The sequence below is a fragment of the Pygocentrus nattereri genome, chromosome 1 (assembly GCF_015220715.1).
Source record: "Pygocentrus nattereri isolate fPygNat1 chromosome 1, fPygNat1.pri, whole genome shotgun sequence".
NCBI classification, from domain to species: domain Eukaryota; kingdom Metazoa; phylum Chordata; class Actinopteri; order Characiformes; family Serrasalmidae; genus Pygocentrus; species Pygocentrus nattereri.
In genome coordinates, this window is record NC_051211.1 from 52,499,858 (window position 1) to 52,515,112 (window position 15,255).

General features: G+C 39.6%; 1 protein-coding gene across 1 annotated transcript in view; it reads left to right on the forward strand.

The window, feature by feature from the left end:
- col7a1l (collagen type VII alpha 1-like) overlaps positions 1 to 15,255 on the forward strand; it is a 114,753-nt gene that overhangs the window by 67,440 nt on the left and 32,058 nt on the right. Inside the window, exons 29-42 of the mRNA XM_037540289.1 lie at positions 220 to 300; positions 411 to 437; positions 1,969 to 2,013; positions 3,701 to 3,769; positions 3,914 to 4,009; positions 7,457 to 7,483; positions 7,609 to 7,662; positions 9,904 to 9,975; positions 10,193 to 10,252; positions 10,425 to 10,460; positions 10,557 to 10,601; positions 10,793 to 10,828; positions 11,228 to 11,272; positions 13,533 to 13,568. Of these exons, the coding sequence (XP_037396186.1) occupies positions 220 to 300; positions 411 to 437; positions 1,969 to 2,013; positions 3,701 to 3,769; positions 3,914 to 4,009; positions 7,457 to 7,483; positions 7,609 to 7,662; positions 9,904 to 9,975; positions 10,193 to 10,252; positions 10,425 to 10,460; positions 10,557 to 10,601; positions 10,793 to 10,828; positions 11,228 to 11,272; positions 13,533 to 13,568 (729 nt within the window). The remainder of the gene's footprint in view (positions 1 to 219; positions 301 to 410; positions 438 to 1,968; positions 2,014 to 3,700; positions 3,770 to 3,913; positions 4,010 to 7,456; positions 7,484 to 7,608; positions 7,663 to 9,903; positions 9,976 to 10,192; positions 10,253 to 10,424; positions 10,461 to 10,556; positions 10,602 to 10,792; positions 10,829 to 11,227; positions 11,273 to 13,532; positions 13,569 to 15,255) is intronic.

Below are 15,255 nucleotides of genomic sequence, written 5' to 3' on the forward strand. Positions count from 1 at the left end.
TGTGTTATGAAGCCCTTATGTAGGTAGCCTTCAAATAAAGTGTTACCAAACACTTTTTGCATAAAGTCCTTTGGATGGAAACGTAGCTACTTGCACTTTTTGCAGTTTTGCATGCTGTTATGTTTTTCCCGATTCTGTGGAGTCTTGCCGTCACTGATGACATCAGCATCTTTATGTTGTTTTTGATATACAGTCCAATGTCTTTTAATGTTTCTTTAGGGTCTTCCTGGGACGGACGGCATACCGGGGTTACCAGGGCGCCCGGGTCGAACTGGACCTCCTGGTTCTGCTGGACTAAGGGTAAAGACATGACCAGTCCCAGTAGAAATCTAAAGAATTCATTCTGCACTTTCTTCTATAAAGACTTATCTTTGATCATTTTTTTGATGCTATATTAAATTATGTCCCAGGGTCCTCCTGGTGTCGCGGGGGAAATGGTGAGTGTCTCATCGGCTCTGTTCATGAAAAATATCCACCATGATAGTCAAGAGTAGAAAACTTATGGAAACTGTACTTAAGTGAAAATTATAGATACTGAATGAAAATTAAAATTGGAATCAAAAATATGCTTGAGTGACCATTGAAAAGTATCCATTTAAACATGCTTAAGAATATACACTCACCGGCCACTTTATTAGGTACAGTAAAAGGCTGGACCCCCTTTTGCCTTCAGAACTGTCTTAATTCTTCGTGGCAGACTTTCAACAAGGTGTTGGAAACGTTCCTCAGAGATTCTGGTTGGTTATTTGAGTTCCTGTTGCCTTGCTATCATCTGGAACCAGTCTGCCCATTCTCCTCTGACCTCTCAAATCAACAAGGCGTTTTCGTCCACACAACTGACCGCTCACTGGATATTTCCTCTTTTTTGGACCGTTCTCTGTAAACCCTAGAGATGGTTGTGTGTGAATCCCAGTAGATCAGCAGTTTCTGAAATACTCAGACCAGCCCGTCTGGCACCAACAACCACGCCACGTTCAAAGCCCCTTAAATCCCCTTTCTTCCCCGTTCTGATGCTCGGTCTGCACTTCAGCAAGTTGTCTTGACCACCTCTACATGCCTAAATGCAGTGAGTTGCGGCCGTGTGATTGGCTGATTAGCTATTTGTGTTAACGAGCAATTGAACCTAATAAAGTGGCTAGTGAGTGTAAATGTAATAATAGGACAACATAAGATAAATTAAAAGTGTGTTGTTTGATGTTGCAACTAAAATCCTAAATCCTTACACAAAGACAGAATTTGATATTACAGTGATATGAATTCGATTGGATGATTTAAAAAAATGTGCTGTAATAAAATAAAAGTATAAATAGGTCTAAATGAAAAGAATGTTTTTCTTTTAGAAACATGAAGGAACATTAGATTTTAATAATACTTAAGTACAAATCATCCCAAATAATGCTTAAGTACAGTAACTAAATGAAGTGAATAGGACATCTCATGTTCTTTATGTATTAGTGAGTGAAACTCTGGTTCAGGGAGGGTGACTGACCTAGCTGAGCATTATGCTCGATGATAGGAGGGGACGGGGAAACATGATGTTATTGGGGAACATTTGGTTAATATATAGAACTCTTTTAGAGGTTTGAACCCACATTGTGACGTCTTTTAGATGTGATGATGAGTCCTGCTTAATATGACCAGGAGAACAATTAAACTAACAAGATTAAAAAGGTCAGTTTTAATTTCAGGCTGACATCAGTTGCCCACCCTGATGATATTTTAAGCAAAAGAAGATGCTTTTAAGATGTTCTGTCTAGAACCTTCATTTTCTCATGATGGTATGATGCATGGCCGAGTTTTATTCATTTTCTTCTTATGGAAGAATCTTGAAAGGTGCAATTAGTAAGTGATGAGAATGTGGGTGTACAGATTTAATCAAGAGTACTAATTAATTTAATAATAGTGCACTGGTTTTAATACAAATATGTTTCAGGCCTCATAGATATTTTGTTTTAAACTTTCTCACAGGGTCCAACTGGCATTCCCGGACAAAAAGGCCAGCGGGGGGAGCGAGTGAGTTCATTTGTTTACACAACTGGATGTTGTCCTAGATGTTACTGTACAGTTTAACTTACCAACGTAAGACATTCACACTAAAACGTACCAAAAAAGTTGACCTAAGCTGAGTTAAGGAGTTCTTATGGAGTTCCTGACGAGCTTTTTGCTCACACTGCTCTATTAGAGCTCCTCTTTAGTTTGTGAAAAATGGAGCACTTGTTAAAGTGAAAGTGGTGACACTTCATTTTGATTGGTCGATTTTAGATTAAATAAACACCAAACAGACTCTCAGTAACATCAACAACATTATCATCATCAACAATGTAGCAGCAGTGAATACGTTCAGTAGATTCTCAAAAGACTTTTAATTAACTGCACAGAGGTGGACGAAGTACACAAATCATGTACTTGAGTTAAAGTCGAGACACCCAGGGTAAAATATTCCTCCAGTAAAAGTTGAAGTTCCTCCCTTTAGACCTCCACTTGAGTAAATGTACTAAAGTATTTGCCTTCAAATGTACTTAAGTATAAAGTAAAAGTACTAAAAGAGTAATTCTGGCTCTGATCTGGTCCTGTTATCATTTTTATAACCAGACTGGCTTCATGAACTCATTTCAGGTGAAAGTCCTCCAGCGTCTCTCTTGGTAAACCAGTCTTTTAATAGAACGTCATTAATTAGTGACGCTGACGTCTATTAAAATGATCAGAAGCACAAAACACTGAAGGTAAACAGTTTCCATCAGGGAGAACCGAGTGGCTCTGAAATCACTTTTTACACACAAGCAAAGTTTCAGTTTCAGATTTATTTACAACTTAGTTCCAAGTTTAAGTTGAATAAAAACTGGCTTTAAACTCAGGATCACAGATGAGCTCCTTTACTATGTTGATCTGTAGGCGTCTGTTCATAAACATAAACCAGCCCAAACTCATTTACTATAAAATGAAATGGTGTTTGTAGAAATTCAGAAAAAAGCCGCGTCAGTCTCGACTGCATATGTGGACATATTTCTATATTGAGCTCTATTTACACAAAGTTAGGTTAGTTCATCATTTATGTTGAACAGACTCTCCCAAAGTTTTACGCTGCTGCGCTGACGTTGAACCGCGTGCTGCACTGGGTCGGTATGACCACCAGGTCAAAACCAGCTCTAAACAAAGTGACCGCTGGGCCCTGATTGGTGCTCTGGCTTTGCGCTTCTTTCGTTTTGACATGTTACGTTTTTATACACACAGAAACCAAAAGGAACGACAGATTTCTCAAAATGTAGGAGGAAAAAGTCGGATATTAGACTCTGAAATGTAGTGGAGTGAAAGGAAAAAGTCCAGAATGGAGAAACTTCAGTACAGATACTCCAAAAATACTAAAATACAGAAACCAATTACATTTACTCAGTTACTGTCCAGCACTGTAACAGCATGAATAAAATGTGTTTATAATCTGCTCAATTCAATTGCTTAATGGAAGTAAAATATTAACCATTCATCTACTTAATGTAAGTAATGCATCAACAGAACATCTACAAGATATTCAAGATTCAAGATATTTACTTCAGTGTATTCAGATGCTTCACTACTGCTACTTCACTGATATTTTGTTGATGTGTCACTGAAAATCTGTTAAGAGTTTATTAATCATCTACAAAGAACCGCTCTAAATAAAGTGCTACCATGAAAGTTAACGGTGTGTTATCCCTTCTTGAAGGGAGAGCCTGGATATTCACTTGGAGGCATGGAAGCTCTTCCTGGACGTAAAGGAGAACCAGGATCTAATGTAAGTCTTGTTGTCATGGTAGTCGTTTTTGCATCTATGATGATCGTAATATACACTTCCTTTAAAGTTTGTGTGCACTGCAGTTTCCTTAGACTGCCAGCAGTCTACATTTTACAGGTTCACAGTGTTCTTTTTTGTTTACAGGGTCCCCAAGGAGCTCCTGGGTTACCAGGAGTCGCAGGGCCTCCAGGGCTCCCTGGGCAGCCTGGAGCACCAGGCTCTTCTGGCATTTCTATAAAGGTAAAATACTTTAGGTTTGGATACACACTTCTTCTTCTTCTTCTTCTTCTTCTTCTTCTTCTTCTTCTTCTTCTTCTTCTTCTTCTTCTTCTTCTTCTTCTTCTTCTTCTTCTTCTTCTTCTTCTTCTTCTTCTTCTTCTTCTTCTTCTTCTTCCGGCTGCTCCCTTTAGGGGTCGCCACAGTGGATCATCTGCCTCCATCTTGCCCTATCCATTGCCTCCTCTACTTTCACATCAACCATCTCCATGTCCACCTTCACTACATCCATAAACCTTCTCCGAGGTCTACCTCTTCTCCTTCTACCCGGCAGCTCCATCTCCAACATTCTTTGCCCAATATATCCACTATTCCTCCTCAACACATGTCCAAACCATCTCAACCTGGCCTCTCTGGCTTTATCTCCAAACTGCTCCACCTTCACTGTCCCTCTGATCTGCTCATTTCTAATCTTGTCCAGCCTCGTCACTCCCAACGATTTGGATACATACACTACTCACAAAAAATTAGGGATATTTGGCTTTCGGGTGAAATTTATGGAAAATGTAAAAAGTTTATGCTACAGTGATATTATATGATGAAAGTAGGGCATTTAAGTAGAAGCATGCAATGGTGACTCCATCATCTCAAACAATTTATTGAAACAAAAGCCGACAGCAGTGGTGGGTGTAATGTTACCCCAACAAAAAATGTCAGTGTCTCAATAACCTGTCATGTACCCTTGAGCACCAATTTCAGCTTGACAATGACGTCTCCTGCTGTTCACAAGTCAACTCGTTGTCTGCTGAGGCACAACATCCCACTCTTCTTGAACGGTGGCCCTCAGGTTATTGAGGTTCTGGGGTACAGAGTTACGAGCCTCTACACAGCGACTCAGCTGATCCCACAGGTTTTCTATGGGATTCAGGTCTGGGGGAAGTGCAGGCCACTCCATTTGAGGTACCCCAGTCTCCAGCAGTCGCTCCCTAATGATGCGACCTTGATGAGCTGGAGCATTGTCATCCATGAAGATAAAATGAGGCCTGTGTTGTTCATGCAGACTGGATTAATGATGTTATTCAGTAGTTTGGATTCGTCAATGTACCATTCACCAAGTGTAGGGCAGTTCTGTATTGACTAGACACACCTGCCCACACTGTAGCACCACCACCACCACCACCTCGCCGTTAAGCTCCAAGTTGTGCAAAAAGTACTCAAACACTGAACAGCTGCACATGTGCATTCAGAAGTTTAGAGAAGGTCACCTGTAAAGGTTAGAGTGCATTTTAGTTTCATCTTGAAACTTCACCCCGAATGCCAAATATCCCTGATGTTTTGTGTGTAGTGTATGTCTTAGTTGGGATGCACTGATATGGGAACTGGTGAGCTGCTGCCAATGCCTGATATTTTGACACAAATTCTTTGGACAGCAGCAATATTCAGGCGTTTTATGAATATGTGGGCGTGTTTATGTTTACTTTTATTTATTCTAATGTTACGTTTTACATGCAAACAGACTCTTATAGCCCAGATAAATAGTTTTTACCAATTTTTGAGACTTTTGCACAATACATGCTACATACAGTATGTCATAATACACAATTCATTTAGCTTCAAAATGGTAACTTTTCAGGACAAGAGTAAAACCTTCATAACCTTTAATAAGATAAGATAAGATAGACTTTTATTATCCCACTGGGGGAAATTTGCATTGTTACAGCAGAATACACAGTAAGCAGATAAAGAGCAGTAAGTAGACAAAGATGTGCATCATACAAAATACAAAATATAAGATATACTATAGAAATGAATCAATAAACAAGGCGTCTGTTAGCAGAAAAATAAAAAAAAATAAAAATAGAATAAAAAAGTACAGTTAACACATGCAGTTGTATGGATATTGCACATTTCTGAGCAGGTAATGATGATATTGCACAGAACTTGTGTGTGTATTGCACTTGTACCAATCTATCAGCAGCAGATATTGCACATTAATTAGATTGCAGTTAATGTAAAAATACTTTTTCAGCATTTCTATTGGATTATTTGTCATGATATTTCTAACAGAAACAAAAAATGACAAAAATAGATATTTATGAATGAATTAATAAAGCGAATAGCCACTGATTTGCTTTATGCAAATAAAATCATGGCTGCTGTCAGCTCAAAGCTTTTATACATTCACTTTTGGTTAAATTATGTATTTAATCCTTACACTGAAGCAGTTCTGTGAACTGTTTTACTGTGTATGGGATTAGTTTTGCCCTGGAACTGTCTGGTTGTTCATTATTATCTACATTTTAATTAGTACTAATGTGTCTTCAGTGACTGATATATAATTACAAAATAACTACGAAACAGTAAATAACTATGTTTGTATGGATATGTCATGATTGTTGAATAATATGAATTAATAAATGATCAAGTCTGAAATGACTAGAACAGGGTATAAAAACAATGGACTAAGTACAAAAGTGTCAAATGTTCTCGGAGTCAACTGGCATGTGACCTAATTAACCTTTTTGTGAACAATTATTGGCAATAGGTGGGAATCCCTGCTTTCTATAAATATAGCACAGGGACGGTAAAGTGAGGAAGTCCATAATAACTTTAAAAAGGTCAGTCCTTAAGGCACATTGGAGGCCGTGTCTGTAACTGCTGTGGCTGATTGGGAAATTCATTCCTCTGAAGTTCATTCGGGTGAAGAAGTTAAGGAAAAGTGAAGGACCCAGACCTGAGCCCTTTGGGCCTTTTGTTCCATGAGCTGGACAGACGAGTAAAAAACAAAGTCAGTTCTAGGTTACCTGCCTCTCTGGAAAGAGCTGGAGAGACACTTCAGGTGATTTCCTTCTGAAGCTTGTCTAATGAAGGGCTATCGTTTGTGGAGCGGATCCCTCAGATATGCAGCTGTTCTTAAGAATCTCAGATTTAGACGCCGTGTTCAGCCTTCTGGAACGTTGCTTTGATGCTTCTTGTATTTTGTATGTTTTAATAACCACAAAATGTTCCAGTAAATGTGCTAAACATGTTGACTGGAACTGTCCGTTCCTTATTTTGTGGATACAGTTGTATGTAAAAGTTAGGACACCCTTTTCAGTAAAAAGAAGTTAACTCCTCCTCTACATAGAATACATTTAAACAAACAAATAAATAAATAAATAAATGTATTAGTATAGAAACAAATCTTTTTTGGCAGATTTTTGCTGAGTTAGAAAAAAAGTCAAGCGAAAAATATAATATGAGCCTCAACTTTTTCACAGATCTCGTTTTCCAGTTTTCTCATTTCCTCTTATTTGTCTTGTTTTTTTTATCAATGGTTTTGTTCAATTCAGTAAGCAAACATCAAAACGTGCCGAAATGTGTCTCCGTAGATTGTGTGTTAACTTATTTTCACTTATAATTTCTGTGAAAATTGTAATTTGATGTCAAAATGTTTGTTTGATAGAGAATTCTGGTTCTGTTATTTTACAGGGTGAGACTGGAGAGCCCGGTCTTAGAGTGAGTTGCCTCTTTTTCCTAACAGTGTATTGTAAATTAATGTTTGGTTCATTTTAAATCATAAATCAGTGTCCAAACAATCTTTGTTTGGTTTATTTTAAATCAGATGTGTTTGGCTTTTGCAGGGTCCACGTGGAAAACAAGGACCTAAAGGAGAAAAAGGGCAAGATGGACAGATTGTTAGTCCTTACATCGATTCCTCACACCTTAACAGACGTTCCAAAGCTTTTTCATATATATAGCCACTTCCAAAGCATCACTGACACGACTTCTGCAGGCTTTGGAAATGATTCTTTATTGCACTGCGTCATACCAATATTTGATCTTATACTGTGTCTAAATATTAGCACCTCAGAGTCTGTTGCCCTGCTGAAAACAAAGCCCACATAGAAGAGATGCATGCTTTGCCTTTGCTCCATGTTGGTTAGTGCATTGTGTGACCAGAGATCAATGAAGGACATTTTTTTAGATCTACTGAATTAGGTTTGCTTCTTGACAGGATGCAGTGCTGGCTAAGTTAAGTTAAAATAAGTGACACTTTTTTAATCCCACAAATGGGGAAATTCCACCTCTGCGTTTAACCCATCCATGAAGTGAAACACCACATACACACTAGTGAATACACACACACACTAGGGGGCAGTGAGCACACTTGCCTGGAGCGGTGGGCCTATCCACAGCACCTGGGGAGCAGTTGGGGGTTAGGTGTCTTGCTCAAGGACACCTCAGTCATGGACTGTCGGTGCTGGGTATCGAACCGGCAACCTTCCGGTCACAGGGCCAGTTCCCCAACCTCCAGCCCACGACTGCCCCCTAGTTGGTCATCCCCTAAGCTGTTTCCATCAATTTTCAGCTAGCCCCCCCCAAAAAAAAAGTTTGCAATTTTTGCTTTTCCACCAAAAATTCAGACGTCATCTTCTGCGAATAACTTGTTGATAAAGAAAAAGTTTTTTCCATTTGTTTCCATCTTTAACTGTGAGGTATGTCACAACGTGTATACCTTTGGCTTCCCTGACTTCCTTGTAAGGCATTATTTATGTGAGAGATCGCTTTCTCTGTTTCTCTGCGACATAGAGCTCCTTGAGCTGTTTCCATTTAGAAAGGCTGTGATCTTCTCTGGTCATCTCTTTCTGTAAGAGCTGAGCAGCGGAGATGTTTCCCTTAAAAGCACTTTTGTCTCCTCCTCAGTGCAGCTCTACCTGTCCACCATGCTGTTTGGGTTTGTTGTAAGGAGTCTCAGGAGGAAAATCCGTCATATATCATTACATTTATGCGTAAATGCGTTATTTTTTTGTTTCCAATGTAGGTTTTATATAACATGTCGGTTTATCCGCTTCAGCTGAATACAATACTCAACATCCATAAAATATTACAGATAAATTCCATGTCCAAAACTTATCAACAAACTTGTTGTAGCATTAAGGGTGCAGTGTGTAACATTGTGGGGGGTCTATTTAGCAGAAATGGCCATGTTTTCATGACTGTATAATCACCCATAACTAAAAATGAGCCCATCATATCTACATGGTGAGCGCGTTCCCTTCCAACAGAGGCCACAGTGTTGTGCTGCCATGTTTCTACAGCAGCCCAGAACAGACTTTACATGATTTTGTGTTGTGAGAAGTTTGAGAACCCACATTATGACAAATAGAGGATCATGCTTATTATTTAGCTCCAAAAAAGCAAGCAAGGGTGAATTCTCGTCATCAAAGAAGTGAAAACATGAAAAAGCAAAACAATACCAGGACGGGCGACGTCGGAAAACAAGCTTAAACATTGGTGTTGCCTTTGCCAAATGGAAATTGCTGATGAAGGACGAATGTTTTCTAAGTGACGCCAAGTTGCCTGTTTACTTCCGGACAGGTAATCTGACGTACCAATCTTCCAGACGACCACCGTAGGTTCTGCTACACGCTTGGAAAAGGAGGGGTGAGGGAGGGATATCCGGTTGGTTGAAATCTGTGGTCTTTCCACTAGACGCCTCTAAATCTAACACGCTGCACGGTTAAAACATTTCTCATGAAGAAATCCTAAGGATGAAAATGTGTAGTCAAATTGTTGATCCTCTCCTTGAAGCCATGCCAGTCTCACACGATGTAGAGGAAGCCTTTGTTTTGCAGTGGTAGAGAGCTGGAAGGCTAGATTTCAATGAACAGATGCATTTTAAATCGTTTTATCTGAAAGAAAAAGCCAAATGCGTTAAAACACGTTTAAACACCGAGGTGGTGCTGCACTGTTTTTGCTCAATTTACATTTCCACATGAATAAAATGCCTCTCGCGTTTGGAAATAATCCTTAAAGTAACATATTTTATTAATGTGAAAACGATATGCACATTTAAATCAAGTAAATTTAATGCGTAACTTTTTTTTCAGTGTATTTTCCCTTTAATTTAACGCATTACTGTTTTTTGTGACAAGGGTCAAGCAGGCTTACCTGGCCCAGTAGGAGTGGATGGAACCCCTGGACTGCCTGGTCAGAAAGGAGAAAAAGTGGGTACAATTGAATTAGAGCAGTTCTGTCGCTACAACACAGCACACAAACCAAAATAAAGGGACGAAGGAAGGGACAGTTTAATAACCTGGGCTTTCTTTTCCATACACACCGGTGGTCTTCTCTGAGAACCTGTGCAGTAGATCTCTTTACAGTTAGGTTGTTAATTAGGCCGTAAAATCAAACACAGACTGAGTGCTCTTTGACGTGATGCAGGGGGAAGAGGGAGTTGGAATTCCAGGTGTCCAGGGTTTACGTGGAGCTCCTGGAGAAAAGGTACTGTATACATTTATCACAGGTGCAAACCTGCCGTTGTCACAAGTTTCACAACCGAATCTTGGAATACGTTTCCGTCCACCCCAGTGTTCTTCAGAAGAACCCTCGTATTTTCTATTTCTGCTTTTATGCTTGTTGAATTTTTGCTGATATTGAATTTCTCCACTTTCAGGGAAATATGGGACCTTCAGGTCCTGTTGGTCCAAAGGTAACTCTTCAGTCCACCAAATCTACACCATATATTGGACTGAATCTTCCTTGGAAGAGATGTATATCTCAAAGTCACAGTTTTCTTCGTTTACAGGGTGAGCAAGGAATTCAAGGAGCGCTAGGACCTGTTGGACCCAGGGTATGTCGGACTCTTTGGCATATATATATTTATGCGAAGAAAATAATGCAACTAGTATTATAACTATTATCGTAATGCAAAGCTTTGAATTCTTTCCTGCTTTTCTTTGCCTTCTTGCTTGACTAAACAGTCGTAAGCCAAGGTGTGCTCAGGTTAATGCTTTCTTAAATGTTTGTTTCATTTGTGCTCAGGGGAAAAGGGGGTTGAAAGGAGAGCAAGGAGACAAGGTAAGATTCTTCCACACCCAGCGTTCCACGATCAAATGTGCGTGTTTCTGCATGACGGCTTATCATTTGAAAGACATGCAGATTCACTTTTTGGAACGAGATGTTCAACAGACATATCCTGATATGATGACTGTTGTAATCATCAAGGTTGAATGAAGTGAGTTGGAACAGGAGAAATGTAGAAATTCTGCACCAGAGGCGACCAGTGTTGGTTTGTGAGCTGCTTATAGAAATGATATTTCAGACACTGTTATTTCAGAAAGTCAGAAAATAAGGTCTTGGTCTCGGTTAAATCAGTGAATATAGTATTATTTCTTCATTAGTTATGATTACAGAAGAAAGACTCATTTATTGTTGCTGTATAAATTGCTGTTTTTCAATTAAACATTTCTGTCACAGGGTCATCGTGGGGATACAGGGCCTGTGGGGCCTCAGGGAATAGCAGTAAGTGAAGGATTTTTTATTGGTACACATGTATATACTACAATTACAGACTGTAGTCCATCTGTTTCTCAGCATACTTTCCTAGCCCCCTTTTATCCTGTTCTTCAGTGGTCAGGAGTATCAAAGCAGGTAATATTTGGGTTGGTGGCTCATTCTCAGCACTGCAGTAACACTGAGTTAAACTGTGTTAGTGTATGCTGTGCTGGTACGAGTGGATCAGACACAGCAGTGCTGCTGGAGTTTTTAAAACACTCTGTCCACTCACTGTCCACTCTATCAGACACTCCTACCTTGTCAGTCCACCTTGTAGATGTAAAGTCAGAGACGACAGCTCATCTGCTGCTGCACAGTTTGTGTTGGTCGTCCTCTGGTCCTTCATCAGTGGTCACAGGACTCTGTTGGCTGGATATTTTTGGTTGGTGGACTGTTCACAGTCCAGCAGTGACACTGAAGTGTTTAAAAATTCCAGCAGCACTGCTGTGTCTGATCCACTCAGACCAGCACAACACACACTAATACACCATGGGGGTCCATGGGAGTCCTGACCACTGAAGAACATTGTTTCTATGAGCAAAACAAGGAGGTGGCCTGTATAGTGGTGCTTGAAAGTGAACCATTTAGAATTTTATATAAATTCGACCTAAAACATCATCAGATTTTCACCAAGTCCTACAAGTAAATAAAGAGAACCAAATTAATCTCATGAGACAAAATGATTAGACTTGGTCATTTTTTTTTTAGGAAAACTATGCAATATTACACATCTGTGAGTGGCAAAAGTATCCGAGCCTTTGCTTTCAGTATCCGGTGCGATGCCTTGTGCAGGAATAACTGATGAGCGTCAATAGCTCTTCTTCTGAGGTCCTCAGAAATCTCCTTTGTTCATGCCACGATACACCTCCACAAACGTGTTGTGAAGATCAGACTGTGATAGATCCTTGTCCTTTAAATAAAACAGGGTGGTCACTCACACCTGATTGCCATCCCGTTGAATGAAAACACCTGATTCTGATTTCACCTTCGATTTATCTGCTAATCCGAAAGGTGCACATACTTTTGCCACTCACAGATCTGTAACACTGGATCATTTTCCTCAATAAATAAAAGACCAAGTCTAGTAGTTTTGTCTCGTCTCTTTAATGCGGTTCTCTTTGTCTAATATTAGGACTTTTGTGAAAATTTGTTTTAGTCTCAAGTTTTAGGTCAAATTTATAGAAAATTCTAAAGCGTTCGCGAACTTCGTGTATCGCTGCTGTCGGAACAAAACCTCATATCTCCATCTGTGAAAATGCATGTTGGTCTTCAAACTGTGTGGAAGATGGACCAAAATAAATGGCCAAAAACGCCTGGTTCCACTGACTTACATCGAAAGTAATGTTTTTTGGAGATACAAGGTTTTGGATTTTGGAGATTTTGGAGATACAAGGTTTTGTTGCGACAGCAGCAATGTGTACTCTGTACATACCATTGCTGTCTATAAATCTTCAAAGCTCATAAGTTGGTGAGCTCCATGGTGCTGAGATTAACATAGCATTGCATAACACCACAATAAATGAATGCATTGGGCTGATATAAGTACAGTATTAATAATCTCCTGGCCATAACTGTCAGAAACCTGTTAATGCACTACTTTATTTTTTCAGTTGCCTCTTCAGACACCTCGACAGTAGTTTTGCCCGCTGTTGCTATTTTAGTGATACAGCATGCTATTAAGAGAGAATGAGTTAGAGCCCTCTGGGGAAATTAAAGAAGCCGGTTAGTGAAGGGAGCACCACCTCCTCATGGCTCCTTTTGGTCAGCCATGGATTTAGACCCTGCAGTGGAGAACCGTAGCCTATGTGTGCCAGATCCACATTTTTTAATCAAGATGATTAAAAGGAAAAATACCTGGACGGAGCTTTAGCCTGGTAAAGATCTGAGCCCACCGGGAGCCGTGCGTCAGTACCTGCGATCTCTGTGATGAATTATTTACTGTTCCGTTACGGGAATGCTGGAACTGCCGTAGTTGAACTTTCAGTCACTTTAATATGAAACGTACTTCACTGAAGTTCAATTCAAGCCTGAGTTGGTTAGCAAATACATCTCAAGTGATTAAACCGATCGTTATGCTCGCAGAACCTTTGAGTCACGAAGAGGCTTTGGTGTGAGGGGAAACAGGAATCCTCATTATCCTACAAGTTTGAATGCACCTGAAGTCTTCTGCAGTTGTAAAATGCAAATTCTGTCAGTTTGAGGATGCCTGTGTTTGTTCTAAACCTAGGGCGTGCCTGGAGCTGTTGGGCCGAAGGGTGATGAGGTGAATGTCAACTTTGTTTTATGCAAGTACAGTTGCATGTGAAAGTTTGGGCACCCCTTCTTAACTTCTTGCTGTGTTGATTTTATAAGCATTAATATGACTCATTTTTAGAAATTGTAATGCATGATTTCTTTTTATCTCATAGATTTAATATATTGGGGGGAATTACAATACCACAAACACAGCACCAATTCCACTATATACATGTGTGTGTGTGTGTGTGTGTGTGTGTGTGTGTGTGTGTGTGTGTGGGGCATGTAATTTCTTACATATATTTTTATGCTGTATATACAGTGCATTCATGTGTTGCAGCTGAAATAAAGAATAAATCAAGCTTTTCCTGCACTCAATACCACATAATGAGAAAGTGAAAATGTATTCATTCTAGCAAAATTATTAAAAAAAATATTAAAAGAAAAACAAAAATTTTGCATGGACATAAGTATTCAGACCTTTTGCTAGGTCACTTAAAATTTAGGGGCAGAGGGGCCTTAGTAAGAGAGGTGACCAAGAACCCAATGGTCACTCTGGCCAAGCTCCAAAGATCCCATGTGCAGATGGGAGAAACTTCCAGAAGGTGAACCATCACTGCAGCACTCCACCAATCTGGGCTTTATGGCAGAGTGGCCAGACAGAAGCCTCTCCTCAGTAAAAGACACATAAAAGCCTGCCTGCAGTTTGCAGAAAAGCTCCCAAACGTCTCTCATATTGGGAAAAAACAAGATTCTCTGATCTGATGAATCCTAGATTGAATTTTTTGGCCTCAGTTCTAAGCATTACGTCTGGGGGAAGCCAGACACTGCTCATCACCTGCCCAATACACTACAGTGAAGCATGGTGGTGGCAGCATCATGCAGCAGGGTTGTTTTTTAGCAGCTGGGACAGAGTCAGGGTTGAGGGAAAGCTGAATGAAGGAAAATACATAGATATTCTTAATGAAAACCTGATCCAGACTGCTCAGGATCTCAAACTGGGCCGAGACAATGACCCTAAGCACACAGCCAAGACAACACAGGAGTGGCTTTGGGGCAGCTCTGTGAATGTCCTTGAGTGGCTCAGCCAGAGCCCTGACTTGAACCCAATCAAACATTTCTGGAGAGACCTGAAAACAGCTGTCCACCAAAGGTCCCCATCCAACCTGACAGAGCTTGACATGATCTGCTGAGAAGAATTTGTCATTATGGGATATTGAGTGCAATATGATGGTGAAAAACATCATTATTTATTTATTTTTTTTTAGCTCAAGGCCGCAGCACAACAAAATGTAAAAAAAACGGAAAGGGTCTGAAGACTTTCCGAATGCATTGTACATATATGTGTGTATGTACAGTGCTGTGCGAAAGTCTTAGGCACCCAAAACACATTTTCAAAATCTATTCATTTGTGTAGTTTGAGTTTATTTGCTGAGAAAAGTGTTAATATTTAAATGAACAAAATTTATAGAATATTAATTTATAATTATATATATATATATACATATAGTATTATATGTATAATATAGTATATAGTATAATATGTTAAAAAGCAGCTCCTGGTTTGACCAATCAGTGCTCAGTAAATTGAGCTCATGATGTAACTGATGATATTAACGAGTCTCTGTGGCGGCTGTGAAGGTGTCAATGAAAAATATGGACCCGAGAAATTCTTGTTACTTTTTATTGTTTTTCTGTTTATTTCAATTATGAAT